Genomic DNA, 24,305 nt, shown 5'->3' on the forward strand with positions numbered 1-24,305 from the left:
CAGGCTGCTTGGTGCTTAACACTTTTAATCCCCCTTTAAGCAGGTGATTTCAGAGACTCTGCTAGGAGAAACTAATAAGTATGTATCTTTAATCTTCAAATAAGTTTCAATTTGAAGTTGTTGAAATGGAAGAGTAAATTAACTTTAACTTTTGGTCATACTTGATCAGGTAGAAATTTCAAAGCTCTCTCCTACTGCAGGTTGCCCAGAGAAAAATTCAGGAAATTCTGACTCAGGTAAAGCAGCACCAACAGCAGAAAGCTCTGCAAAGTGGACCACCTCAGTCAAGACGGAAGTGAAGGCTCAGGAGACAGCCCACCACAGAGGCAGATGTCAAACCAAAGACAGATTGCTTAACCAACAGACGGGCGCTGAACCCCTATCCAGAATCACATGCACAAGTTTTTACCTAGCCGGTTGTTTCTGAGGACCAGGCAACTTTCGAACTCCTGTCTCTGTGAGAATGTATACTTTATGCTCTCTGAAATGTATGACACCCAGCTTTAAAAAAAGAAAAAAATTAGGGGGTGAGGGAGGGAAAGAGAGGAGCTCTGCACTTCCCTTTTGTTGTATTCTCAGTATAACAAATATTCTAATTTTTCTTAATATTCATTCCCCCATAATGCCAGAAATTGGCTTAATGGTGCATTTACTAAATTCATCAAGTAAATAAAAATAGATTGCTCCTATGTCCAATTGTTAAAATTGGATCAGAATAGGATTATTACAAGAACTTAAATGTTAAGCTGTTAGCATAGAAAAACTGTTGTCAGTTTTATCTAACACTAACACAAATAACCTAAGGGAAGTGCTGAATGGTGTTGGCAGGGGTATTAAATGTGCATTTTTACTCAACTACCTCAGGTATTCAGTAATGCAATGAAAGCAAAATTGTTTTGTTTTTTTCTGAAAATTTTATATACTTTATAAAGATAAGTCCAACTGTTTTTTAAAAATAAAATTAGCTAACAGGCAAATAACTGAGAAAAAATTTTACTTCTGGCTGGTGACAGTAAAGCTGGAAAATTAATTTCAGGTTTTTTGAGGCTTTTGACAGTTATTAGTTGGAAAATCCAGTAAACGTTCAGTGATACGGAGCAGTGCCTATATTTGGAGAGCAGCAAATACCATTTATTTTTTTGTTTATGGTAGGGAAGTTTTTGATGGTACTAACAGAGCAAAGTGGCTGCAGGAGGTTTTGGAACGGCTAGTTTTAATAAATGGCTTCAGGAGACTTCAGGGTTTTTTTGTTTGGCTATGTGATTGAATGCATAAATGCTTTGTGCTTTTGACTATCACTACCTAAAGCAAGTGTATCTATGGAGACATGCAGCTCCTGTGAACTTTAAATTGATTGGCAAGAAGAAAGCTTCAGCTTGCCTTACAGGATGCTTAGTTTGCCAATATATTTCAGACCAGTTGGTCTATGCGTGGAGCAGACCCCAAAAGAATTGCTTTGTGAAGACCAATGGGGCAGTCAGACGGTGTGACAGTGTTTAAAGGCAATAAAAAGGCTACATCTCCCCGTGCCAGGCACTGTCATGAGCCTCACACTAAGCTATTTTGAAGATTTTAAGCAATGATAAATCAAGAAGAATGAAAGGCCACCTAGAATATTACATAAATTGCAGCAGGATTTCTGTATTCTCTGCGACCAGTTATTTGAAAATAAGTCAAAAGGGTAGAAAAATACAAGAACAACTTTTGGAATATAATTTGAATGACCGTGATATAATAATACATTTGACCTTTGATACTGAACGCATTCGCCCATTTCCTACCTTGATGGCAAAGCCTGGTATGTACAGTTATGTGGGTGTGGGTGGTCTCCGAGGCCACACTGCTCTCAGAATTGTGTTTCTTTTGTTCATTAAATGATCACAGTCGTTATACTGATCTGAAGGGCATATATAATAACCCTTAAATCATTTTGCTTCATTTGTATTTCAAGATGAATTTCTACAGACTAGGTAAGTTTTTCTGAAGATCACTGTATCCTTTAAACATTTTGAAAATGACTTGAAATGTTTTCCTAAATGTTTTCAGAAAATCAGTTTATTTTGTAGTTTTAGCCAAAAAGTGCCCTTTTTGTCACTGAATTCATCTAGCATTCATCATTTTCTTCCATACAATGAATTGCTTTAAAAAAAAAAAGTAATGGACTGGCTTTCTGGTTGGATTTTGGGTGAAATGTGCTTAAGGCCAGAGCTCTTCCTCAGTATTTGATTTTTCCAACTTTTTTTTTTTTAAATACAGATAGGTGCTACATTTATATCTGCCTGTTTAAATTCTGTCATGTTTCACTTCTAGCCTTCTAGTGTGGCAAATCATGTTTTACTTTCAATTAAGCATTGGTAATGGAGTATCTGGTAATACTAGGAAATAATTCTGTTGTAATTGAGTTTTGTACTCACCACATATGGATCATTCCTCATCTGTAACGTGCCCCAAATGCAGCTTCATTTTCCAGATACCTTGATGCAGAATAAAGTGTTTCATTATCAGGTGCAGCCTGCTGTGTAGTATGTATTTTTGGCTTTTCAAATTAATGTGAATGTCCTGAATTTGGTCAAAGTGTAAAACTTAGATTTTTAGTAAGGCTATGTCAATCTCAAGGTAGGCACCACTATCTACCAATGTCCTGACTGTGAACCTAGATATTACTGTTACATATGAACTGAGAACTAAAGGTTTTACGTTACAGGACCAGTGGGGTGGTTATGTTTTCTGCTATATATTTTTTTAAATTTTTGGCTATACCGTTCTACAGAGTAAGATTTAAACTCGGAAAACACTTTGCTAGGCCTGGGAATGAGCATTCCTAGCACTGTGGAATGAAATGCCCCCCAAACCATGGTCACCTTTATGACCATGAAGGGGCCCTGCTGACTGGAAATTGGCACTCGCCATTGGCACTTGCCGTCTGCCTCTAGAAGGATTAAATCACGAGCCGCTGCAGCTGCTGACCTTCAGCACCCCCTGAAAGGAGCTCAGGGTGGAGACAGGAATGAGGCACTCTGTGCTCTGGGAAAAACTGGCAGAACAGGCCTTCAGAGAGAGAGATATTTTCAGGAGAAGATTTTATGGGCCAGATTCTTGCTCTTCTCCTACCTAGAGAAACACTAACATCATTAATGGTGACATCTGCTTTGGCTATTAAGGGGAATATTACAATTAAGAGTCAAAATGGAGTAGCTATGGTTTAGGACATCCAAGAAATAACTAGATGACACTGTGGGTGTGACTTCAGGCAAATCCTTGTATTGCTAAGAACCTGAGTTTTCTGAGCTGTGTCAGACTTGGATGCCACCAGCCGTTCTCAAAATAATGTCTGCTGGCAGCTGATAACTGCAGCCTTACTTTTTAAAGGTCTCCTCTTGTAACTTACTTTTTTTTTTTTTTTTTTCCGGTACGCGGGCCTCTCACTGTTGTGGCCTCTCCTGTTGCGGAGCACAGGCTCCGGACGCGCAGGTTCAGCGGCCATGGCTCACGGGCCCAGCCGCTCCGCAGCATGTGGGATCTTCCCAGACCAGGGCACGAACCCGTGTCCTCTACCTCGGCAGGCGGACTCTCAACCACTGCACCACCAGGGAAGCCCATAACTTACATTTTTAGACAACGGAATTGCTTTAGATCATACATTTAACAAAAAGAAGAGACATGTTTGATGACCAACAGCACCTGTTACCTATGTGTTAATACCACATTAAAAGTTAAAACCTACCTCAATAAAACTAGACAACTGGCTACGTGGCTACAAGTCTCCCCAAAGCACCAGGTCCAGACTGTGTTTCAGGCTTATTCTCCTGAAAAGAAATGACGTTTATTTTCCCTATTAAAATCCCATTGTCACTCCTCCAGCTACTTCTGATTGGGTCTGTTACACCAAAACGGCAGACCAAAGGATTAAGATTTTAATCATACAGGACTCAGATCCAGGAATCGGGAATCAGAGATATTTCCAGTCCAGTGTCTATTCTCCAAATTGAGACAGGACTATGCCCTATTGTAGCAGGAAGTGGCCAGCACTGTTGCCCAGTTAGTTCCCTGAACTGGAACTGGGCAGGACTCTGGGGGGCTCCAGAGTACAAATCCTTTCTGTGTCCCCTGTTTCTTGTTTGTAGGATATAGGCTTCACTCAGCCTCCTTGACCTTCCTCCTTGACCTTCCCTGAGTTCCAAAGGGCAGATTCAAACAGTTGCTAATCAGGGAAGGGAGGGGATGCAAAAACAGGGGAGGAGCTGTCAACTAGTGGTACAGCCTTGGGGCAGGGTCCTGGTTCCACCTCAAGGAGTATGCATAACTGTATCTTTGAGTTCTGCAGGAACTAAGGCCCCCACCCAGGTGAGGATGGTAACTTCAGGCTGAGTGCCAAGATTCCTGGAGCATTGTCCTGTTACGTCACTACCAATCGATCAGAAGAAAGTCACACACCCTGCAGCCCTCACCCCAAATTTTGCCTGCCTTTTCTGGGCCTGGTGATGACCATCCTGTTAGGCCTCCTGTTTGGTCCTTGTCTGTTTCAACTGCTTACAAGGTTCATCCCCCACAGGGTCCAACAGTTTCAACTAAACTGCTGTTACTACAAGGATGAATGCCAGTTTGGGGCACAGAATACCTCGATTTAGATCAGGTGGAGAGAGACTTCTACTCTACTGGGCAGGACTACGCCCACTCGCAGCAGGAAGTAGTTACAGAAGAAAGAGACCTCCGCCCCGATTCCCAAGAAGTATCTTGAGTGTGAAGTCTCTCAGGGAGGAGTTGTCGGGGAAACACTGAAACTGCCTGCCCTGGCCAGGCACCACAGTAACCACCTGCATGAGTTATCTTAAACAGGAGGTCCTGGTAAGGAATGCAGAACTAACAAGATAGTACCAACTGGAGGAATTCCGGAAAGGTCAAAAGGTCTGTATGTCCTGCCAACCTCTCAGAATCCTTCTCACTGGAATCCACCTTGGCTGAGCAATGCGTGTGCCACCAGGAAGGACCCCGAGTCAGAATGATTGGCCAGAGACAACCCAGAAACTTAACCCCATTCCCATAAAACACGAGACTGTGAGCCATGTGGTGGAGCAGTACTCCTGGGTTCCTTTACCCTCCTGCTCTCCACCTGGGTGCCCCTTCCCAAAAAAGTCTCTTGCTTTGTCAGCAAAAAAATAAAATAAAAATAAACTCTGAGCAGAGAGCTCAAGTAAAACACAGGGGCCAATGCAACTTCCAGGAAATCCTGCTGAGATCTCAGGAACAAAGACAATATATTAATTTTAGTTTGAATGTACTGATTCACAGTGTGAGAATTAGCTCACTTACCTACAATTTCCATGTGTCAGTTAGGATTAGTGTCCATAGATAAGACTTGTTTTGACAACAACCAGCTAGGCAGGGTTTATAAGTGACTCAATCCAAATCTGAAGTGACTAAAGCAGTTCATGCCATTTTATTCACATTTAAACTCCACAGGAGCCAGAGATAAAGTGTCATCTTCTATTCCAAGAATGAAGTCTTCAGGTAAGGTCTCAGGTGCTATCTGAGCTAACTGGTCATCATAAGAACGAAGGGTCCATAATTTCTCTAATTCATACGTTTCTCTGGTTTCTGGAAGCATCAAATGAATCACCATGCTGCCTATCAAGGACAGATAAGACTTACAATGAAGAAGCAGTTCATCTGCTTTTACCCTTGTGATCTCACAAACCTGTGACAGTTAGAACAGTGGTTCTCAAAGTGTGAACCCCAGATGAGCATTACCTGAGAACTTGTTAGAAATGCAAATTGTGGACACCATCCAGCAAAAATACCACAGAAGTGACGCTGTGCTTTTCTCAGTGCATCATACAGGAGGTATATGATGTGAATATGTAACATTACTCGTGATGGGGTTTGCTTGGGAGACAGTCCTCCAAGGACTGTCTGCACAGCCTGTGAGCAAAACACTGACAGGCTTTTGTTCTGGACTACATTTTTAAGGATGTTGGCAAATATTCTCAGAACTACTGTCTCCCTCTGGATCAAAGCACAAGTATGCTTACAGCAGTGGTTTTCAATAAGGGACATTTTTGATTTTCACAGTTGGGGGGGTGGAGAAGAGAAGAACATCCTACAATGCACAGAATATTCCTCAGCACCTGAATTACCTGGCCAAAAATGTTAATAGTGGCAAGGCTGAGAAACCCTGACATACAGCCTTGGCCGAAAAAGTGTTTTCCACCAGAGCAAATGCAGGCCTGCTTCCTGCCCATTATAAAAGATGTAGATACCCTAATCTCAGGGTTCTTCTCTTAGAACTTTACAGGTGTCATCTGGTCCTGTGTTGCTCAGGGACCCTGGTGCAAAAATGGTGCTTGATGCTGGCTACTACTATTGCTGAGTAACAAACTGTGCTTCATCAAACCTTGACTAACTTGTTAGCTTACACGTAAGATAAAATCTCAGACCCTTCCCAGTTCTTCAGTTACTGTTTTTCCCTTTGTATTAACTATCTTTTGGGGAAATACTCTGAAACTATGTATGTATTAATACCCAAATTTGTTAAATCTTTTCAAAATTCTAGTCCTCTGCTCTTGTCCTTCCCTGTGCCTAGAATGCCCTTCACCTTATCTGAGTTATTTAAGGCCAAGGTTATGTGTACCCCAAGGTGCCTTCCACCACCACTAGGGGATCTCTCCCATGTTATCCATCCTGTTCTCCACCAGCTTTCTGACCTGTATGGCAACTTACATACATACCATGTGACATGAGGATTTCACATGTGAATGAGACCAACTAAGTTATAAGAAAACTTATTTTAGACACACTTCAAAAATTGTATGTGGAGATAAGAACCTGCTGTATAAAAAAATTCTCAAGTTAAAAAGAAAAATGTATGTGGAGAAACACAGATCTCAATCCTTTTACAACTGAAAACAGTTCAAGATTAGTGCAATATCAAATATTTATCTGTAGAATGTGCCAAAATAACTTACCAAAGTCCACACAGAGCCAGTCATCTGTGTCCTTCCCTTCGATCTTAACATGAGGCTCACTTTTACGTTTCAGGTATTTGTACTGAAAAAAACCAGAGCACATATTAAAGGGGAAGAGGATAGGGAAAAATCTCTGTTCTTATTGAGCGTCTGGGGGTATTTTTCTTGGTCTTAATTTGGCAACTAACTTACTCATTCCTCACAGCTACACCATGCCCCTTAATATAAACATACGGAAACTTTTCTCCCCCTTAAATCCTACCCGCCTCCTACACCTGTCTCCTGAATCCTCCTGCCCAAACCCTTCTGACAGGGCCAACTCACTCATTTACCAAGGTGCCTCCGAGGCAGGCCTAAACTCTCTCAATATCCACTTCTCACATACATCATCCCTTCTGTCCATCCCAGCTTCCTTTCCCTCTCAGGGGAGACAGATGCTGCCTTCCTGTTTTAAGGCTAGTCTTCTCAGTTTTAATGATTCCATCTCATCTACCTTCATGACAATGTTAATGGGACTTTATCATCCCATAATCTCCTTTCCCAGCAGATTCCATGAATGGTCTAAAACAACAAATACACTAATGTTAGAAAAAAATACTATTACAAGACAAGGACATTATATAATGATAAAAGGGTCAACCAACCAAGATGACATAACATTAGAAACATGCACCAACCAAAAATCAGAGCTAACCCAGTAACATAGCAGACTCAATACCCCATTTGCATTAATGGATGGAGGATCAATAAGGAAATAGAGAACTTGAACAGCACTACAGACCAATTGAACCTAATAGACATTAACAGAACATTCTACCCAACAACAGCAGAATACACACTTTTCTCAAGTGCACATGGAACATTCTCCAGGATAGATCATATGTTAGGCAACAAAACAAGTCTTAATAAATTCAAAGATTAAACTCATATAAAGTATGTTTTCTGATCACAATGAAATGAACTAGAAATCAACAGAAGCAAAACTAGAAAATCCACAAATATGTGGAAATCAACTGTTTTATTACCTTAAACGGATCAAAGAAGAAATCACAAGGGAAATCAGAAAATATCTTGAGACAAATGAAGTTACAGAATGCAGTGAGAGCAGCAGTAAGAAGGAAATTTATAGCTGTATGTGCTTACATGAAAAAAATAGTTCCCAAATCAACAACATGAATTTATACCTTAAAGAACTAGGAAATGCACCATCAAAAAATCGACAAATAATAAATGCTAGAGAGGGTGTGGAGAAAAGGGAACCCTCTTGCACTGTTGGTGGGAATGTAAATTGATACAACCACTATGGAGAACAATATGGAGGTTCCTTAAAACACTAAAAATAGAATTACCATATGACCCAGCAATCCCACTCTTGGGCATATATCCAGAGAAAACCATAATTGAAAAAGACAGATGCACCCCAATGTTCACTGCAGCACTATTTACAAAAGCCAAGACATGGAAGCAACTGAAATGTCCATAGCTGGAGGAGTGGATAAAGATGTGGTACATATATACAATGGAATATTACTCGGCCATAAAAAAGAATGAAATAATGCCATTTGCAGCAACATGGACCTAGAGATTATCATACTGAGTGAAGTAAATGAGACAGATATCATAAGATATCACTTATATGTGGAATCTAAAAAAATGGTACAAATGACCTTATTTACAAAACAAATAGAGTCACAGATATAGAAAACAAACGGTTATCTGGGGGGGAGGGGGGATAAACTGGGAGATTGGGATAGACATATACTGTAGATACTATATATAAAATATATAACTAATAAGAACCGACTGTAAGAACTAATAAGAGTATTGAGGGAACTCTACTCAATACTCTGTAATGACCTATATGAGAAAAGAATCTAAAAAAGAGTGGATATATGTATAACTGATTTGCTTTGCTGTACAGCAGAAACTAACAACACTGTAACTCAACTATACTCCAATAAAAGTTAATTTAAATAAATAAATAAATGCTGGAGAGGATGTGGAGAAAAGGGAACCCTCCTACAGTGTTGGTGGGAATGCAAATTGGTACAGCCACTATGGAGAACAGTATGGAGGTTCCTCAAAAGACTAAATATAGAACTACCATATGAGAGACTTCCCTGGCAGTCCAGTGGTTAACACTGCAGGGGTGTGGCTTCAATCCCTGGGTGGGGAACTAAGATCCTGCACACCATGCGGCATGGTCAAAAAACCTACCTTAAGAGATATAGATATATAAAAATATAGATAGATATATAGATATAGATGTATACAGAACTACCATATGATCTAGCAAGCCCACTCCTGGGCATATATCCAGAGAAAACCATAATTCAAAAAGACACATGCATCCCAATGTTCATTGCAGTGCTATTTACAATAGCCAAGACATGGAAGCAACCTAAATGTCCATTGACAGAGGAGCGGATAAAGAAGATGATGTACCTGTATACAATGGAATATTACTCAGCCATAAAAAAGAAAGAAAGAATGCCATTTGCAGGCACATGGATGGACCTAGAGATTATCATACTAAGTGAAGTCAGACAAAGACAAGTATCATGATATTGTTTATATGTGGAATCTAAAAAAAAATGGTACAAATGAACTTATTTACAAAGCAGAAATAGAGTCATAGGTTTAGAAGACAAACTTATGGTTACCGGGGGCGGGGGGGGGGAAGTGGGGGGTGGGGGTGGGCGGGGGTGGACAAATTGGGAGATTGGGATTGATACATACACACTACTATATATGAAATAGATAACTAATAAGGACCTACTGTATATAGCACAGGGAGCTCTACACAATACTCTGTAATGATCTATATGGGAAAGGAATCTAAAAAAGCGTGGATGTATGTATAACTGATTCACTTTGCTGTATACCTGAAACTAACACAACACTGTCAATCAACTATAGTCCAATAAATATTATAAAATAAAAAGAACTAGGAAATGAACAAATTAAACTTAAAGCTGGCAGAAGGAAGAAGTCAATGACCAAATTAAAACAAAATAGACAAAAATCAAACCAAGATTTCATTTTTCAAAAAGATCAACAAAATTGATCAATAAACCCCCAGATAACTAAAATCAGAAATGAGTGAGGAGACATTAGAGACACAACAAACTGGAAAACCTAGAATAAATGGACAGATTCCTAGAAACACACAACCGATCAAGACTGCATCATGAAGAAACAGAAAGTATGAACAGCCCTATTCAATAATAGCAACAGGATTGAGTCATTAATCAAAAACCTCCCAACACAATTGTATCTCAAACGAAAGGGTGGGGTATAGAGAAAAGAACACACAGAGAAGAAGGAAGGAAAAAAACCTCCCAACAAAGAAAAGCCCTGGACCACACAGCTTCTTCACTGGTGAATTCTACCAAATACTTAAACATAAGCTCACATCAAATTTTGCTAAAACTCTTCCAAAAAACTGAAGAGGCGGGAACACTTCCTAACTTATTCTATGGGAGTAGCATTAACCTGATACCAAGACCAGACAAAGACCCTATAAGAAAACACTACAGGCCAATATCCTTGATGAATACTGATGGAAAACTCCTGAATGAACTACTAGCAAACCTAATTCAATACTGCATTCAAAGAATTATATATCAACACATGGGATTTATTTCTGGAATGTAAGGATGATTCCACATGAAAAAACCAATGTAGGGACTTCCCTGGTGGCACAGTGGTTAGGAATCCAATGTAGGGGACATGGGTTCGAGCCCTTGTCTGACAAGATCCCACATGCCATGGAGCAACTAACCCCGTGCGCCACAACTACGAGAGCCTATGCTCTAGAGCCCATGAGCCACAACTACTGAGCCCACGTGCCACAACTACTGAAGCCCACGCGCCTAGAGCCTGTGTTCCACAACGAGAAGCCACCGCAATGAGAAGCCTGCACACCGCAACAAAGAGTAGCCCCCACTTGCCACTACCAGAAACAGCCCGCACACAGCAACAAAGACCCAACACAGCCAAAAATAGATTAATTAATTTTAAAAATCAATGTAATAAACCACATTAACAAAACGAAAGATGAAAACCACAGGATCATTTCAAATTTATGCAGAAAAAGCATTTGACAAAGTTCAATACCCTTTCATGATAAAAACTCAACAGAGATAAGCAAAAAAAACCCAAACCTACCTTAAGGTAATAAAGGCCATACATGAAGAGCCCATGGAGATTAGCTATCATCATACTTGATGGCAAAAAACTGAAAGTTTTTCCTCTCAGATCAGGAACAACACAGAATGCCCACTTTTGCCACCTTCTACTCAACACAGTACTGGAAGTTCTAGCCATGGCAATTAGAGCAAGGGAAAACAAAAGAAAAAAGTAACAAAATTGGATAGGAAGAAATAAAATTGTCTCAATTTGCAGATGACATGCTCTTTATACACAGAAAACCCTAGGGCTTCCCTGGTGGCGCAGTGGTTAAGAATCTGCCTGCCAACGCAAGGGACACGGGTTCGAGCCCTGGCCCAGGAAGATCCCACGTGCCGCGGAGCAACTAAGCCCGCGCACCACAACTACTGCGCCTGCGCTCTAGAGCCTGTGAGCCACAACTACTGAGCCTGCATGCCACAGCTACTGAAGCCTGTACGCCTAGAGCCTGTGCTCCACAACAAGAGAAGCCACCGCAATGAGAAGCCCACACACCACAACGAAGAGTAGCCCCCGCTCACTGCAACCAGAGGAAGGCTGTGTGCAGCAACGAAGACCCAACTCAGCCATCAATAAATAAATTAATTTTTTTTAAAAAGAAAATATTTCTATTTACAATAAAATCAAAAAGGATAAAATACTTAGAAATAAACATAACCATGGAAGCAAGACTCGTACACTGAAATACAATAATCTGTATCCATGAATTGGAACACAATATTGTTAATACTTTATCTACAGACTCAATACAATCAATCTCTATCAAAAACCCAGTGACTTTTTTTTGTAGAAATAGAAAAATCCATCCTAAAATTTATATGTACTCTAAAGAGACCCCAAATAGCCAAAAACAATCTTGAAAGGGAAGAGCACAGTTGAAGATCTCAAGTTTCCTGATTTAAAAACTTACTACAAAGCTACAGTAATCAAAACAGTGATTAAGATAAACTTATAGACCACTGGAACAAAACAAAGAGCCCATATGGTCAAATGATTTTTCAACAAGGGTGCCAAGTCCATTCAATAGGGAAAGGCAGTCCTTTCAACAAATGGTGCTGGGAAAACTAGATATCTACATGCAAGAGAATGAAGCTGGAGTCTTTACCTGACACCATCTACAAAAACTAACTGAATACCAAAGACCCAAACACGAAACCTAAAACTATAAAACTCTTAGAAGAAAACACAGTGGATAAGATTGGTTCAAGATGACAGAGTAGAAGGAGGTGCGCTCACTCCCTCTTGCAAGAGCACCAGAATCACAACTAACTGCTGAACAATCATCAACAGGAAGACACTGGAACTCACCAAATAAGATACCCCACAACCAAAGACAAAGGAGAAGCCACAATGAGATGGTGGGAGGGGCACAATCACAATAAAATCAAATCCCGTAACTGCTGGATGGTGACTCACAAACTGGTGAACACTTATACCACAGAAGTACGCCCACTGGAGTGAAGGTTCTGAGCCCCACGCCAGACTTCCCAACCTGGGGGTCCGGCAACAAGAGGAGGAATTCCTAGAGAACCAGACTTTGAAGGCTAGTGGGATTTGATTGCAGGACTCCAACACGACTGGGGGAAACAGAGTCCACTCTTGGAGGGCACACACAAAGTAGTGTGCGCATCGGGACCCAGGGAAAGAAGCAGTGACCCCATAGGACACTGAATCAGACCTACCTGCTACTGTTGGAGGGTCCCCTGCAGAGGCAGGGGGTGGCTGTGGCCCACCGTGAGGACAAGGACACTGGCAGCAGAAGTTCTGGGAAGTATTCCTTGGTGTGAGCCCTCCCAGAGTCTGCTATTGGCCCCACCAAAGAGCCGGGTGGGCTCCAGTGTTGGGTCACCTCAGGCCAAACAGCCAACAGGGAGGGAAACCAGCCCCACCCATCAGTAGACAAGCGGATTAAAGTTTTACTGAGCTCTGCCCACCAGAGCAACACCCAGCTCTACCCACCACCAGTCCCTCCCATCAGGAAACTTGCACAAGCCTCTTAGATAGCCTCTTCCACCAGAGGGCAGACAGCAGAAGCAAGAAGAACTACAGCCCTGCAGCCTGTGGAACAAAAACCATATCCACAGAAAGAGAGACAAGATGAAAAGGCAGAGGGCTATGTACCAGATGAAGGAAAAAGATAAACCCCCAGAAAAACAACTAAATGAAGTGGAGAGAGGCAACCTTCCAGAAAAAGAATTCAGAATAATGATAGTGAAGATGATCCAGGACCTCGGAAAAAGAATGGAGGCAAAGATCGAGAAGGTGCAAGAAATGTTTAACAAAGACCTAGAAGAATTAAAGAACAAACAAACAGGGATAAACAATACAATAACTGAAATGAAAAATACACTAGAAGGAACCAATAGCAGAATAACTGAGGCAGAAGACAGATAAGTGACCTGGAAGACAGAATGGTGAAATTCACTGCCGTGGAACAGAATAAAGAAAAAAGAATGAAAAGAAATGAAGACAGCCTAAGAGACCTCTGGGACAACATTAAATGCAACAACATTCGCATCATAGGGGTGCCAGAAGGAGAAGAGAGACAGAAAGGACCCGAGAAAATATTTGAAGAGATTATAGTCAAAAACTTCCCTAACGTGGGAAAGGAAATAGCCACCCAAGTCCAGGAAGCACAGAGAGTCCCAGGAAGGATAAACTCAAGCAGAAACACACCGAGACACATAGTTATCAAACTGACAAAAATTAAAGACAAAGAAAAATTATTGAAAGCAACAAGGGAAAAATGACAAATAACATACAAGGGAACTCCCATAAGGTTAAACAGCTGATTTCTCAGCAGAAACTCTACAAGCCAGAAGGGAGTGCCATGATATATTTCAAGTGATGAAAGGGAAGAACCTACAACCAAGATTACTCTACCCAGCAAGGATCTCATTCAGATTTGATGGAGAAATCAAAAGCTTTACAGAGAAGCAAAAGAGAATTCAGCACCACCAAACCAACTCTACAACAAATGCTAAAGGAACTTCTCTAAGTGGGAAACACAAGAGAAGAAAAGGACCTACAAAAACAAACCCATAACAATTAAGAAAATGGTCATAGGAGCATACATATCGATAATTACCTTAAACGTGAATGGATTAAATGCTCCAACCAAAAGACACAGGCTTGCTGAATGGATACAAAAACAAGACCCATATATATGCTGTCTACAAGAGACCCACTTCAGACCTAGGGACACATACAGAGTGAAAAGTGAGGGGATGGTAAAAGATAACCCATGCAAATGGAAATCAAAAGAAACCTGGAATAGCAATACTCATATCAGATAAAATAAACTTTAAAATAAAGAATGTTGGGGAGGGGGAAGGGTAAGCTGTGACAAAGCGAAAGAGAGGCATGGACATATAAACACTACCAAACGTAAGGTAGATAGCTAGTGGGAAGCAGCCGCATAGCACAGGGAGATCAGCTCGGTGCTTTGTGATGGCCTGGAGGGGTGGGATAGGGAGGGTGGGAGGGAGGGAGACGCAAGAGGGATGAGATATGGGAACATATGTATATATATAACTGATTCATTTTGTTGTAAAGCAGAAACTAACACACCATTGTAAAGCAATTATACTCCAATAAAGATGTTAAAAAAAAATTTCAACCATATGCTGCCTACAAAAGATTCACTTCAGCTTTACAGACACACACAGACTGAAAGTGAAGTGATGGAAAAATACATTCCATGTAAATAAAAATAGAAAGAGAGGAGGGGTAGCTACACTTACATCTGACAAAACAGACTTTAAGCTAAAACTGTAACAAGAGGCAAATAAGATCACTATACAGTTATAAAGGGGTAAAAAATAAAATAAAATAATGTTATAAGAGACAAGGAAGGACACTACATAATGATCAAGGGATCAATCCAAGAAGATATAACAATTATAAATATATATGCACCCAACAGAGGAGCACCTCAATTCATAAAGCAACTGCTAACATCTATAAAAGAAGAAATCGACAGTAACACAAAAATAGTGGGGGACTTTAACACCTCACTTAAACCAGTGGACACATCATCCAAACAGAAAATGAATAAGGAAACACAAGCTTTAAATGACACAATAGACCAGATAGATTTAATTGATATTTTTGGACATTCTATCTGAAAACAGCAGATTACACTTTCTTCTCAAGTGCACACGGACAATTCTCCAGGACAGATCACATCTTTGGTCACAATTCAAGCCCCAGTAAATTTAAGAAAATTGAAATCATATCAAGCATCTTTTCTGACCACAACGCTATGAGATTAGAAATCAATTACAGGGATAAAAACGTAAAAAACAAACACATGGAGGCTAAACAATACGTTACTAAGAGATCACTGAAGAAATCAAAGAGGAAATGAAAAAATACCTAGAGGCAAATTACAACGAAAACATGAAGATCCAAAGACTATGCGATGCAGCAAAAGCAGTTCTAAGAGGGAAGTTTATAGCAATACAAGCCTACCTCAAGAAACAAGAAAAATCTCAAACTAACCTTACACCTAAAGGAACTAGAGAAAGAAGAACGAACAAAACCCAAAGTTAGCAGAAGGAAAGAAATCGTAAAGTTCAGAGCAGAAATAAATGAAACAGAAACAAAGAAAACAATAGCAAAGATCAATAGAACTAAAAGCTGGTTCTTTGAGAAGGTAAACAAAGTTGATAAACCACTAGCCAAAAAAAAGGGAGAAAAAGAGGGAGAGGACTCATATCAATAAAATTAGAAATGAAAAAGAAGTTGCATCAGACACCACAGAAATACAAACCATCCTGAGAAACTACAAGCAACTCTATGCCAATAAACTGGACAACCTGGAAGAAACTGACAAACTCTCAGAAATGTATAACCTTCCAAGAGTGAACTAGGAAGAAATAGAAAATAAGAACAAACCAATCACAAGTAATGAAATTGAAACTGCGATTAAAAATCTTCCAACAAAAGTCCAGGACCAGATGGCTTCACAGGTGAATTCTATCAAACATTTAGAGAAGACCTAACACCCATCCGTCTCAAACTCTTCCAAAAAATTGCAGAGGAAGGAACACTTCTGAACTCATTCTATGAGGCCACCATCACCCTGATACCAAAACCAGACAAAGACACTACAAAAAAGGAAAATTACAGACCAATATCACTGATGAATATAGACGCAAAAATCCTCAACAAAATACTAGCAAACAGAATCCAACAACACATTATAAGGACCATACACCATGATCAAGTGGGATTTATCCCAGGGATGCAAGGATTCTTCAATATACACAAATCAATGTGATATACCATATTAACAAATTGAAGAATAAAAACCATATGATCATCACAATAGATGCAGAAAAAGCTTTTGACAAAACTGAACACCAATTTATGATAAAAACTCTCCAGGAAGTGGGCATAGAGGGAAGCTACCTCAACATAATAAAGGCCATATAGGACAAACCCACAGCAAACGTCATTCTCAATGGTGAAAAACAAAGCATTTCCTCTAAGATCAGGAACAAGACAAGGATGTCCACTCTCACCACTATTATTCAACATAGTTTTGGAAGTCCTAGCCATGGCAATCAGAGAAGAAAAAGACATAAAAGGAATACAAATTGTAAAAGAAGTAAAACTGTCACTGTTTGCAGAAGACATGGTACTATACATAGAGAATCCTAAAGATGCCACCAGAAAACTACTAGAGCTAATCAATGAATCTGGTAAAGTTGCAGGATACAAAATTAATGCACAGAAATCTCTTGCATTCCTACACACTAATGATGAAAAACCTGAAAGAGAAAGTAAGGAAACACTCCCATTTACCATTGCAACAAAAAGAATAAAATACCTAGGAATAAACCTAACTAGGGAGACAAAACACCTGTATGCAGAAAATTATAAGACACTGACGAAAGAAATTAAGATGATACAAACAGATGGAGAGATATACCATGTTCTTGGATTGGAAGAATCAATATTGTGAAAATCACTATACTACCCAAAGCAATCTACAGATTCAATGCAATCCCTATCAAATTACCAATGGCATTTTTTACAGAACTAGAACAAGAAATCTTAAAATCTGTATGGAGACACAAAAGACTCCGAATAGCCAAAGCAATCAGTCTTGAGGGAAAAAAATGGAGCTGAAGGAATCAGACTCCCTTCAGACTATACTACAAAGCTACAGTAATCAAGACCATACGGTACTGGCACAAAAACAAAAATATAGATCAACAGAACAGGATAGAAAGCCCAGAGATAAACCCATGCACCTATGGTCAACTAATCTATGACAAAGGAGGCAAGGATATACAATGGAGAAAAGGCAGTCTCTTCAATAAGTGGTGCTGGGAAAACTGGACAGCTACATGTAAAAGAATGAAAGTAGAACACTCCCTAACACCATACACAAAAATAAACTCAAAATGGATTAGAGACCTAAATGTAAGAGTGCACACTATAAAACTCTTAGAGGAAAACATAGGAAGAACACTCTCTGACATAAACCACAGCAAGATCTCTTTTGATCCACCTCCTAAAGTAATGGAAATAAAAACAAAAATAAACAAATAGGACTTAATGAAACTTAAAAGCTTTTGCAAAGCAAAGGAAACTACAAGCAAGACGAAAAGACAACCCTCAGAATGGGAAAAAATATTTGCAAACGAATCAACGGAGAAAGGATTAATCTCCAAAATATATAAACAGCTCATGCAGCTCAATATTAAAAATACAAACAACCCAATCCAAAAATGGGCAGAAGACCTAAATAGACATTTCTCCAAAGAAGACATACAGATGGCCAAGAAGCACATGAAAAGATGTTAAACATCACTAATTATTAGAGAAATGCAAATCAAAACTACAATGAGGTACCACCTCACTTTGGTTATAATGGGCATTATCAGAAAATCTACAAACAACAAATGCTGGAGAGGGTGTGGAGAAAAGGGAACCCACGTGCAGTGTTGGTGGGAATGTAAATTGATACAGCCATTATGGAGAACAGTATGGAGGTTCCTTAAAAACTAAAAATAGAATTACCATATGACCCAGCAATCCCACTACTGGGCATATTCCCAGAGAAAACCATAATTCAAAAAGACACATGCACCCCCAGTGTTCATTACAGCACTACTGACAATAGCCAGGACATGGAAGCAACCTAATTGCTCATCGACAGACGAATGCATAAAGAAGATGTGGTACATATATACAATGGAATATTACTCAGCCATACAGAGGAACAAAATTGGGTCATTTGTAGAGACATGGATGGATCTAGAGACTGTCATACAGAGTGAAGTAAGTCAGAAAGAGAAAAACAAATATTGCATATTAACGCATATATGTGGAATCCAGAAAAATGGTACAGATGAACTGGTTTGCAGGGCAGAAATAGAGACACAGATGTAGAGAACAAACGTATGGACACCAAGGGGGGAAAGTGGAGGGGGCAGGTGGTGGTGTGATGAACTGGGAGATTGGGTTTGACATATATACACTAATATGTATAAAATGGATAACTAATAAGAACCTGCTGTATAAAAAAATAAAATTCTAAAATTCAAAAAAATAAAAACATAAAGTAATCCAAAAAAAAGAAAAACAAAACACAGTAGAAAAGCTTCATGACATTGGATTTCGCAATGATTTCTTGGATATGAGACCAAAGACAACAGCAGAAAAATTTAAAACTTTGGTGCGTTAAAGGACACAATGAACAGAGTAAGAAGGCAACCTACAGAATGGGAGAAAATATTTGCAAATCACATAGATGATACGGGATTTATATCCAGAATATACAGAGAACTCCTACAACTTCACAATAAAAAAAAAACTCGATTAAAACATGGGCACGGGACTTCCCTGGTGGCGCAGTGGTTGGGAGTGCGCCTGCCGATGCAGGGGACACGGGTTCGTGCCCTGGTCCGGGAAGATCCCATATGCCGCAGAGCGGCTGGGCCCATGAGCCATGGCCGCTGAGCCTGCGCATCCGGAGCCTGTGCTCCGCAGCGGGAGAGGCCACAGCAGCGAGAGGCCCGCGTATTGCAAAAAAAAAAAAACAAAAACAAAAAAACAAAAAAACATGGGCAAACGACCTGAATAGGCATTTCTCCAAATATACACAAATGGTTAATAACCATGAGAAAAGATGCTCAACATCACTAATTTAGGGAAATGTAAATCAAAAGCACAACAAGGTACCACTTCACTCTCATTAGGATTACTATCAATATTATCAACAAACCAGAAAATAACAACTGGTGAGGACGTAGAAAAATTGGAACCGTTGTGCACTGCTGGTGGGAATGTAAACTGGTGCAACTACTGTGTAAAAGTGTGATGGTTCCTCAAAATATTAAACACAGAATTACCATGATCTGGCAATTCCACTTATGAAATTAAAAGCAGGGATCTGAACAGGTATTTCTACACTCGTGTTTATAGCAGCATTATTCACAATAGCCAAAAGGTGGAAGCAACCCAAATGCCCACCAATGGGTGAATAAGATAAAATGTGGTATATACATACACTAAAATAATCAGTCTTAAAAGAAGGAAATTCTGACACATGCTACAACACAGATGAACCTTGAAAAATATTATGCTAAGTGAAATAAGCCAGTCACAAAAGGAAAATTAGAGTATGATTCCACTCAAGGAGGTACTTATCAGTGTAGTCAAATTCACAGAGACAGAAAGCAGTATGGGGGACGCCAGAGGCTGGGGGAAGGAAGAATGGGAAGTTATTGTTTAATGTGTACAGAGTTTTTTGCAAGATGAAAAAAGAAAAACGTTCTGGAGATGGATAGTGGTAATGGTTGCACAACAATGTGAATGTAATTAACATCACTTAACTGTACACCTAAAAATGGCTAAAATGTTCAGTTTTGTAACGTATATTTTACCATAAACAAGAACAAAACTTTCTTGACCTTGCATTTTTCTCCCTCATCTAAAATTTTTGCAAAAGGAATTTCTATTCCCCTCCCTTACTCTTCCACAGAAACTTTCTCTGAAAAATCTCTCATTCTTTTTATATCTCCAAGTCCAATGGTCACTTCTAAGTCTTACTTACTCTGTCTTACTATTACATCTGACAGAGACCCTAGGATCCTGCCTTTTAACTTTTCCATGCCCCCCTAGTTCTCTTAGTCTCTCCAACTACCCCCTCTTTTTGAATCTTCCTTTGTTCTGCCATGTTGCACCAGGGTTTTCTTCTCAGTCCCCTTATTTTACCACCCTTCTCTAGGCAATCCCAGCTATTCTTTTGGTCTTAACTGTTCCCTCTCTGACCAATTTCCAACAGGGTGAAAGAAGTATGTTCCCCTCTAGAGTGGTATCAGAATCCGCTTCCAAGTACACTTTCTTCCTCATTCTGATTCCTATTCAATCTAGTTGGAAAATGAACTTCCTTCTCTTTCCTCAACTAGACCTGTGAATGGGGAGGGTAAGAACTAAATCTTTTTCATTTTTATCTTCCCAATACCCAGCACCGTGCCTGGGAACACTGGACATGCTCAAACATTTGAATTAAACTCTAGGCCAGCACTATCCAATAGAAGTTTCTGCAACTATGGAAATGTTTTATATTTGTGTCCAGTATGGTAGCCATTAGCCACATGTGGCCACCAAGCACCTGAAATGTGGCTAGTACAACTGAAGAACTGAATTTTTAGTTTTATTTTATAATTACATAGCCACATGGGGCTAGTGGGTGTCACACTGGACAGTTTTGCTCTAGAAATCCCTCTGGGTTATACTGTCTTCTAGCCTGCCTCAGGTAATATTTTTTTTGTATTATTTTTCTTGTCACAAGAGACAAGAATGTAAAATATCTTGACCCACTAAGGCTAGATATTGGTTCCCATAACGTTCACTATCAAAGAACATAAAACACTCATGCAAATTCTAAAAATCTGGGCTTCTTATATAATCTTAGGGTTTAGTTTTTAAATGTTGCTCTTCCGCCTGATGCATTGACACTATTCCATTAAGTTAAAGGTTCCAAAGAAAAAGAAAGCATCCTACCATTTTCACAATGTAGTAGGCCATGGCATGTAAGTGTCGAGTAGAAGTTCCACTACCAATTACAAAGTAATCTGTATATTTCATTTCTGGAGGAACCTTGATGACACAAATGTCTCTTGCATTTTCTTGCCTCAGAAGTGAAACCAGCATATCGATGTCAAACTTGGGACCAGTATGATCTGAAATGCACAAAGATCTGCTTTTGTCAGGTGGCCAAGTAAAGACAGACACGATATGCACCCAGAGATGCGGGCAGCTGACAGCGAAACCATTCCTCCATGAAGGTGTTTAGGCCTCCTGGAAATTGAAGCTGGGCACTGGTTTCATACAGCACTGCTCAACTTATGGGAAGGGTGCGCAGGTCACAGACAGCCACCACACACATCCTTTCCTATTAGCACATGTAAGTAGAACCAGACATCAGTAACGATGGCTTTCTGTTCTAGTACCTGAGAAAATGAGTAACACAGCTCAAGCAGAGAACTGCTATTCAAAGAGAGGAGGGCTTCCCTGGTGGCGTAGTGGTTGAGAGTCCACCTGCCGATGCAGGGGACACGGGAAGATCCCGCATGCCGCGGAGAGGCTGGGCCCGTGGGCCATGGCCACTGAGCCTGCGCGTCCGGAGCCTGTGCTCCACAACGGGAGAGGCCACAACAGTGAGAGGGCCAAGTACCACAAAAAAAAAAAAAAAAAAAAAAAAAATCAAAGAGAGGAAAACGGGACTTCCCTGGTGGCTCAGTGGTTAAGAATCCACCTGCCAATGCAGGGGACACGGGTTCGAGCCCTGGTCCGGGAAGATCCCACATGCTGCAGAGCAACTAAGCCTGCGCGCCACGGCTGCTGGGCCTGCGTGGCACAGCTACTGAGGGCCGCGTGCCTAGAGCCCGTGCTCTGCAACAGGGGAGGCCACCGCAGTGAGAATGCCGCGCACCACAACGAAGAGCAGCCCCCGCTCGCTGCAACTAGAGAAAGCCCATGCGGAGCAACAAAGACCCAACACAGCCAAAAAACATAGAAATAAAATAATAATAATGGTTAATATAATAATTTTAAAAAGGGGAGGAAAACTGGAGCACAATTTGGGGAGGTGGTAATATCTTGGGGCACATTAAATTGAATTCCAGCCACAAAGGGTCACAGAACTAGAACTGTGAACTGGAAGGGCTCTTGGGTAGTATCTGTCCACAACCTTCATTTGAGAGAGAAACTGAGAACTAGCGAGTAAGTGTGTGGCCCCAAATCTACCAATCGGAGGGTTAAAATTTTAACAGCAATTCTCATTTTGAACTTTCGAGGTTTTCTTACAATGCCAGTTGGGTTATGTAACAACTGTTATCTGTGAAAAACGTTTTTTGTTTTTCCTCTAGAGATTTAGATATTCAGCTCTTCACCATGGTGTGTAAGAGCCTGTGGACTTAACAGCTCTCTTCAGTTCTAAAGCTGACTCCCAGGGCCCTAGTGGCTAATCTCTCCCTCTCATACTGCATCCTTTCACAGGTGTGATCTGTTTACCACCTCTCAAGTTTCTAAAAGCTTACAATACTTAGAGGCTCTTAACTTGGCCCCATCTCCTATTAGCGCTTCTTACGCACCCCTGAGCCCCCAGACCCTGGATCTTCCTCAGAATCCTCAAGCCCCAACATTCTCGACAAGTCCATTTCTCGGAACCCTAGACAAAGTGTGAAGGGGGATGAGGACGGTGAGGTTGTGATGCCAGGGGTCCGACGTGGCCGTTCGGACAGACGCCTGGGGTTTGGGAGACTTCAGTCCATCTCTTGATCTCACTGTGAAATGCAAAGTTGGTGCCGACAACCTTTGCAGTCCCTTCCAGTTCTGCTCTGTAGGAGTTTTGTGACCCCATGAGAAATACAAAAAGAGAGGAATTCAGCCTCTTTAGCTGGGACCCGGCTCCCTCCTCCTCGCCCGTACCTCCGGTGCCTGACTCCGGGCGCCCCTCGCCGGCTGTTCCCTCCGCCCGCTCCTCCAGGCCCGGCCCGCCGTGCAGGCTGCACGCTCGGTCGGGGGCCGGGCAGACCTTGCCGAGCGTCGGTCCCACCGGAAGCCGCCCCACGGACAGCAGCCGAAGCCTGAGCCCCGCGGCCGCCGCGGGCCACGCTCCCGGGGAGAAGGCCCGGCGCCACAGCAGCACCCTGAGCCGCAGCGCCACGCAGCCCCACGGCCCCATAGCCGTCGCCACGCGTCGACTCACGAGGCGGGGCTTAATGGGGCTCGAGCGGGCCTGCGGCTTACCATAGGCCAGGTCAACGCGGCAGGGCTTGGAAAATTGACGTCAGGAGCGTGGGCGTGGCCAGGGCCAGAAGGTGGGGCCGTGGGCGGAGTGGGAGGAGGAGGGTAACCCGACAGTGACCCGGAAGAATTTAGGGATTCGGGATTCGGTTTTGTAGGCGTCAAAGGACCAGGATGTCACTACTCACCTTGCGTTCCCCTGCACCATACTGACGCGTTGTGTCTTCCTTGAATTGTTCTTATTTTTCCTTGATGTCTCCGTTCACTGGAATGTAAACAGCATGAAGGCAGAAATTTTTGTTTTTATCTGTTCTCTCCGCAGCACCTAAAGCTGAAAGTACGGAAGTTGCTTCTGTTGATTAGACTGGAATTAGGACAAGCCCATTACCAAAGAAGTTGTCAAGATTCCCTTGCAAATTTGAAATCCCATGAGGAACATCTGTTATCCTGGGCGGGGGTTGGGTGGGAGGCAGAGATTAAGGACCATTTGGAAAACGTTCTTAGTAGGTCAGCCCTTCAGGGACACTCCCCGAATGGAGTTATTTTATGCTAATGGACTGCGCTGTGGCGCTCACCTCGGTGAGAATAAGGAATGCTGAGTTGCAGTTACAGTATTGAATCCTAGGATGTGAGAGCTGAAAGAGACCCAGGGAGGAAAAATGACTTGCCTGTGGCCAAGCTGGAACCAGCAGCTGTTTCTGTACTCCAGCCTGGTAACTTCTGAAAGGAAGAGGCTAGTAGAAGGGGGCAAATATCTCGGATGCCTGGAACAGTGCCAAGCACATAGTAGGTACTCCAAATGCTTGACACATTACTTGATTTCTTTTAAGGAAATAACTCCAAGCATTAATTTTTAAAATTAAAAACTACAGAAACTAA

General features: G+C 41.2%; 2 protein-coding genes across 3 annotated transcripts in view; one reads left to right on the plus strand and one right to left on the minus strand.

Annotated features, from left to right (window-relative positions):
• The window catches only part of IGF2BP3 (insulin like growth factor 2 mRNA binding protein 3), a 142,000-nt gene extending 136,785 nt beyond the window's left edge, over positions 1–5,215 (plus strand). The window contains exon 15 of one of the 2 annotated variants that reach the window (XM_029233836.1): positions 201–517. In XM_029233836.1, coding sequence (XP_029089669.1) covers positions 201–299 — 99 coding nt within the window. In that variant the 3' untranslated portion in view covers positions 300–517. Of the gene's footprint in view, positions 1–200 lie in introns of both variants that reach the window. The other variant, XM_029233837.1, reaches the window with a different exon arrangement.
• Positions 5,216–5,409: 194 nt separating this feature from the next.
• Positions 5,410–23,365, minus strand: MALSU1 (mitochondrial assembly of ribosomal large subunit 1). Its single transcript, XM_029233838.1, has 4 exons — positions 23,109–23,365; positions 21,180–21,358; positions 6,963–7,044; positions 5,410–5,625 (listed from the first exon to the last, which is right to left on the minus strand). The coding sequence occupies exons 1-4, from the start codon at positions 23,362–23,364 to the stop codon at positions 5,438–5,440; spliced, it is 705 nt and encodes a 234-aa protein (XP_029089671.1). The 5' UTR covers position 23,365; the 3' UTR covers positions 5,410–5,437.
• Between the last annotated feature and the right edge of the window lie 940 nt (positions 23,366–24,305).

This window comes from Monodon monoceros, unplaced genomic scaffold (assembly GCF_005190385.1).
Source record: "Monodon monoceros isolate NGI ecotype Baffin Bay Population unplaced genomic scaffold, NGI_Narwhal_1 Super_Scaffold_2, whole genome shotgun sequence".
In the NCBI taxonomy this organism is placed as follows: Eukaryota; Metazoa; Chordata; class Mammalia; order Artiodactyla; family Monodontidae; genus Monodon; species Monodon monoceros.

Bases quoted from the DNA above. Each gene is read 5' to 3' on its own strand.
- MALSU1 (XM_029233838.1), bottom strand. From the start codon at position 23,364: ATGGGGCCGTGGGGCTGCGTGGCGCTGCGGCTCAGGGTGCTGCTGTGG. The intron at 7,045-21,179 runs GTAGGATGCTTT...GGTTTTTTTCAG, and splicing joins CCTACTACATTGTGAAAATG to TACAAATACCTGAAACGTAA. The intron at 5,626-6,962 runs GTAAGTTATTTT...TGTCCTTGATAG, and splicing joins CTGGCTCTGTGTGGACTTTG to GCAGCATGGTGATTCATTTG.